This window comes from Crocuta crocuta, unplaced genomic scaffold (assembly GCF_008692635.1).
Source record: "Crocuta crocuta isolate KB4526 unplaced genomic scaffold, BGI_CrCroc_1.0 scaffold244, whole genome shotgun sequence".
NCBI classification, from domain to species: Eukaryota; Metazoa; Chordata; class Mammalia; order Carnivora; family Hyaenidae; genus Crocuta; species Crocuta crocuta.
The window spans coordinates 1,246,965-1,252,964 of NW_027530191.1; the positions used below are offsets into that span (position 1 = coordinate 1,246,965).

A 6,000-nucleotide genomic window follows, 5' to 3' on the forward strand; every position below is an offset into this window, starting at 1 on the left:
CAAGAATAAACAAAAGTATATTACTCATTTACTCATTTAAATGATTCAGTGTATGTTACTTGAGAGCAGAGATTTAAAATGCACAACACACTGTGTGATGCATCCATGGAAATGATTAAATACGCCAAGGTCTTTTTTTTTTTAATTTTTTTAACGTTTATTCATTTTTGATAGAGAGAGAGAGACAGCGTGAGCAGGGGAGAGTCAGAGAGAGAGGGAGACACAGAATCCGAAGACAGGCTCAAGGCCCTGAGCCGTCAGCACAAGCCCAACGCAGGGTTCGAACCCACGAACCGTGAGACCACGACCAGAGCTGAAGCCGGTCTGACTGAGCCCAACCGACTGAGCCACTCAGGCACCCCAAAATATGCCAAGGTCTTAATACCACTTTACATTTGTACAGAACAGTCCAGTTTGCGAATCATAATTACAAACTCATTTTACTCTGTATCTCTATCAATTTAAATACAATAAATATGAGTCTGTTTGGATAAGAAAAGCCATGTACTAAAATGGTTAAGAGCACAGAATCTGAAGCCAACTGCCTGCTTTTGAACCCTAGCACTGCCACTTACTAGATATGTGATTCTGAATACATTACTCAACATTTCTGTGCCTCCGCTTCATCATCTGCAAAACAGGGATAATAATTATTTCAATTTCTTGGGTTCACTAATGGTTAAAGCAATTAATACATGTCAAACACTTAGAACAGCATCTATCAGAGAATTACCATTATATATTACATCCTGGTTGTACTTAGCTACAGTATTATTGTATGGAAAGGGAAACAGGCTAAGTAAGTCACAGAGTGAGAAATAAAAAACCAGACTTCTCTATGATGCTCAATCCAGAAAGGGCTGGGTTGTTTTTTTAAGTATCCTAAGGTTTTCTAGACTGATGTAAAGAGTGTATTGTGGAATTTTACAAATAAAAAAATTCAGCAGCTCAAAACATTTATAAATTTGTATCTTAATCTTCTTACATAAGAAGTTTTAAGTTAAATTACTAATTAAAAAAGCAAATATTCCATTTTGAGGATAGAACTGTACACTTAAGAGTAGTTATCTGTGTTGTATTTACAAAACAAAACTTTTCTGTTTCACTTTTCAAAAGACTAAAAAAAGCAATAATATCATATCATAATAGTATGGTGATCATTACTTCAACTTATCAAATAAAAAAAAAACTAGAAAGAAATATACTAAGATGATAATAATGACTATATTAGGATCTCCTTTCATTCTTCTGGTCTTCAAAACATCCAGTATTATGATATAGCATTCATAATTTAAAAAGTGATTTCCAAAAAAAGTTTATCAAGGATTAAACATTGTATTGGTAAAGGAAACACTTAGAAAGAATTCTAGAGGGGCACCTGGGTGGCTTAGTCGGTTAAGCGTCCGACTTTCGCTTAGGTCATGATCTCGCGGTTCCTGGGTTCGAGCCCCGCGTCGGGCTCTGTGCTGACAGCTCAGAGCCTGGAGCCTGCTTCGGATTCTGTGTCTCCCTCTCTCTCTGACCCTCCCCTGCTCACGCTGTCTCTCTCTCCTAGAAATAAATAAAAAATATTAAAAAAAAAAAAAAGGAAATAATTCTAGAAAATAACAGATGCCCAGCTGAAAACCTATCCTCATTTTTCAAATATATCTTAGGTATCTTTCCTCAGACTTTGTCCAAAAATTTTCCCTTTAGTGATTTAGGTGACTATGATAACATCATCCACTGTATCTAAAAATAGGGAATGGGTATGTAAATTTATGAGCTGAAATGCAAAATGGCACTGGATGTCTAAATAAGAGTATTAAGTCTTTAGCATACTCTACTATAAAAATTTTTTTTTAATTTTTAAAAAATGTTTTATTTATTTCTGAGAGAGAGAGAGAGAGCATGAGCACGGGAGGGTCAGAGAGAGAGGGAGACACAGAATCTGAAGCAGGCTCCAAGCTCTGAGCTGTCGGCACAGAGCCCAACGCGGGAGTCAAACCTACAAACTGTGAGATCATGATCTGAGTCAAAGTTGTACACTTAACCGACTGAGCCACCCAGGCGGCCCTAAAAATAATTTTTAATCACTGATATCTACATGCTTTGTATATACATACAATTTTAATGCAACCATCTTTAATCCTTTTATATGAAGTGAAGAAATGTGAAGTCATGAATTTTTTAACATTCTCAAATATGCCAGCCAAGTCACTTCTTCAGAGATTAACTTAGACAAAGCGTTCTTTCACTCCCGGCCTCAGGTTCCTTCTTGGAACATTAATAATAGGCTAGACATCAGTGGTTCTCAACCTTCTTTCTACCCTAGCCTATCTGAGGGATTCAACATCTTTCCATTTACAGCAGCAGGGACAGTCTGAAAACGTCCCCCACAGTTATTTCTAATACTCTACCCTAAAAGCAGTTCCAAAGCTGTTCTGAAGCTGCCCCTACCCTCCACTCAACTTCAAAATGCATAGTTCTCAGAAGTTCACACAACTTTAAGGTCTGCCACTTTAGGAAAGGAAAATCACAACCTAATGACCTGGAAAGTATCAGACAGTGTTATTTTAATACACTTACAAAAAAAGGCCAAAAGTTAATGTTCATCTTCTTTGGTTGGAACAAGCCAAGATTCAAATATGAATTTATATACTGATGACATCAAAAAAGGCTTTGTTACTATTCATAAGGCAAACAGCACACCTTACCGGGAATTGGCTTCTAATCAAGGAGGTGTGAAAAGTAGGAAGAAAAGTGGGAAATCAAACAAAGTAACACCCCTTAAAGTTTGAGGGAAAAGGAATGGAACATGTGACTAGTGGAAAGGGAGATTTGTGCAATTCAACTTTTCTGATAACAAAAAAGGAAAGTCAAAGACTGACACATAGAGATGGGATATTATGTGATCTCCAATTTATTCTCCAAAATATCAATTTGTTACAGGCCTAACATCAATTTTATGTGATTTTTTTTTATCAGACAAGTCTGTTATAAACTAAAAATATGGTCTGGTTGTATTCCATATAAATATAAGCCAAATACATTGGTTCAGCATGGTGACTGACAATTGTCCAGTAAAGTATTCACAAATAGTGAATACTTCTTGTACATTTTCTTTGACTGTATACTTACTGTGGGCAAATTCTACACTATTTAAAAGCTATTGTACATGCAAAGTCTTGTGAAGAATTCTCACAAGTAGGAAAGGAGGAAATGGAATTTTAAAACTTCCTTGGAACAGTTTTAATTCAAATGTAAGCCAATATTACATCATCATTTGTAAGTATACAGGGCATGGCAAAGATGCTGAATAGGGCTTCAAAAATTAGGATAATTTTGAAGATATAATCGCATTATCTTCAATTCAGAAAACATTAATCAATAGATGTGGAGTGTTAGCTCTATGTTTTATAGTTAAAGACCCTCACATGGTGCACGTGTGCGAGCGCGCGCGCGCGCGCACACACACACACACACACACACACACACAGAGTATTTTACAGATTGAGTGTTTGAACAACAACAAAAAAAGTCTGGACCTGAAAGCTGCTATCCTCTGTACCAGAAGATGACAGCACAATGTGTATGTATCTCTATCACTTCATGCCTTAAAAAGCTAATAAAAATGTTCTGTAGCACTGATTTCTCCTAAAATTATTTACAAAACATACTGTCTGTTGTTGGCTTAACTTGCTGAAACAGTCTTTTAAGATATAAATTCTCAATGTTTTCCACATAAACTATACCTGTAAAACCTTTTTAAAACTTGTGTCAGTGAACAGACCAATAACCCAACAAAATATAAAATTGAACAGAAATAAAATGCTCCAACCCCACTTCTGTGGAATGGTCACATCTGAAACAGTAGCAATAAATACAGTATTATGCAAGAGAAGACAATCCCTTACACAGAGTTGGAATGGATAAATATTTGTCGAATGAACGTAAACATTTCTTCTTCATTCTATACTCATGTGTCAAAGTATCAAACAACTTAAACTGTGGCAGCTTCTGTTGAGTCTCGAACTTTACATGTAAGTTTATCATGAGGGGGAAAAAACCTGTTTGGCTTGACTCACGATGAATCACAGCCAGGAGGTCATCTTGTTGTGTATCAGCAACTATGTTTTCACTACAGCTATGTGACCTGAAGTGGCAGCAGAAGAGGTACCAAAATAGAAGAGGCAAGAGGCTTCTCCTGGCTTCTGGGCCCCAAATGGGCTTTTCCAGTCCGTTCGGATATCTGAGCAGGAGCCAACCGCAGAGGAGAAAAAGAACAAACCCACAGTACCCGGGAGAAAGGCTGCAGGCCCACCACACCTTCCTTGCCCTCTTCGGGGGCCCGGGGAAGCAAGAACATAAAAGAACGCGCTTAAGAAACAGCGTGGAGAAAACAGCATGACAGGGGCCAAAACTAGACCAGTATAGGACAAAATCCAGTCGTGACCGTGAAGCACAGATTTTGGTAAGGTCTGAAGTCAGAGAAGGATCTCCAGCCTGGGGCTCCCGGAGCAGCTCGGGCGCGAGCGCGCAGCGGGGCCCCCGCCTCCAAGCACCTCCGGCCACCCAGGACCTGCTCCTGCTCCCACCTCACCTGTCCAGTGCCCTCTGACCGGGCCGGCTGCTCTGGCCGGATCCCCACCGACCCTCCTATCCCGTAACCCTCCCAGCGCATCTTTCGGGACCATCGCCCGGGTGAGTCTGGGCAAGGAGCCGAAGCGCACCCCGCCGCCCCAGGCCTGGCCTCCGCACTCACTTTCTGAATCCTCTTCAGCGCCATGGGTCAGGGAGGGCGGCGGGGACACCGGCCGGCTGGGGGCGGCTGCGGGGCTCGGGGGCGTAGTGTCGTCGTGGGCTCTGCTGGCTCTCCGCTTGGCTGGTCAGCCCCGCAGGTCCCCGGCTCGCTGCACGCTGCTCGCTGACTCGCTCCGGGCGCCGGTCCCTGCTCCGTGTGCGCCCGAGCGCGAGTGTGCGCGAGTGTGCGCGAGTGTGCGGGAGGGGTCGCCGGCGAGACTCTTTTGTTTCCGCTTTTGCTTCTGGGAAGGAGCCTGCGCCCTACCCGCTCGCGCCCCGCCCAGCCTGGCACACTGGGAAGTGTAGTTCCAGCCCTGTCCTGGGCCGCCGGCCCCTGGCGAGGTCGAGTTACTGCTGACTTCAACCGAGGCTTAGAACTTCGCGGTCATGAGTTCGTCTCTGCAATTTGATTTTGATCAAGTTACTGAACCTGACATACCTAATCTGTAAAACAGGGATAACAAATTAGGAATGTGTAAACTTTCGGGAATTTCCAATATGTGCTACAGCTGATCCTTTATTTTTACTTTTGTAGATTTCATTCTCAACCATATAAACTGCCTAAATATCTCACACATGCACAGACCTACCATTTATGACTCCTTTCTTACCTCCCTAGTTCCTATTTCAAAAGGCACCTGCTCTATCCACTGCTAATCCCTCATGCCTGCTCCTCCTTAGAACTAGAAATTCTGAGGTATGCCATCACTATTGTCTCCTTCCCTTGCTGTCACAGCACATACTCAATACAGTCTACTTACACTCCTCACTCCCTCAATTCTTATGAATTTGTATGCTCATTAAAACTTGGCTTCTACTTTTAGCACAAGCAGAATTGGTTTTCACCAAGGTCAGCCTTGAGCTTCTAATTACCGAAAACAATTCACTCCTGATGTTTCTGAACCATTTGATAGCTGGCCACCCTTTTGCTTTTCAAAGCACTCACCCATACTAACTTCCATAGCACCTTGGTAATTGGGTCCTTCCCTTTTCTTTGGCTAGCTCCTCTTCTCAAGATCTGGAGTGCCCCTGAATTTGAAGCCTTGATATCATCATTAATATCTTCCTAGGAGATAGACCTCCTGACCTCCCATAAACTGGAAGGCTACCCAGGTTTGATGGAGGAGCATGGCTTTGCAGACTGATCACTCTGACCCCTACGCATTGTGTGACTGTAGCTAAGCCAATTTAAACTCTCTAAACCTCAGTTCCCTCCTC

General features: G+C 41.9%; 1 protein-coding gene across 2 annotated transcripts in view; it reads right to left on the minus strand.

Annotated features, from left to right (window-relative positions):
* The window catches only part of UBE2D1 (ubiquitin conjugating enzyme E2 D1), a 35,916-nt gene extending 30,918 nt beyond the window's left edge, over positions 1–4,998 (minus strand). For both annotated transcript variants that reach the window (XM_077765237.1, XM_077765236.1), the window contains exon 1: positions 4,745–4,998. In XM_077765237.1, the coding sequence (XP_077621363.1) occupies positions 4,745–4,768 (24 nt within the window). In that variant the 5' untranslated portion in view covers positions 4,769–4,998. The remainder of the gene's footprint in view (positions 1–4,744) is intronic.
* Between the last annotated feature and the right edge of the window lie 1,002 nt (positions 4,999–6,000).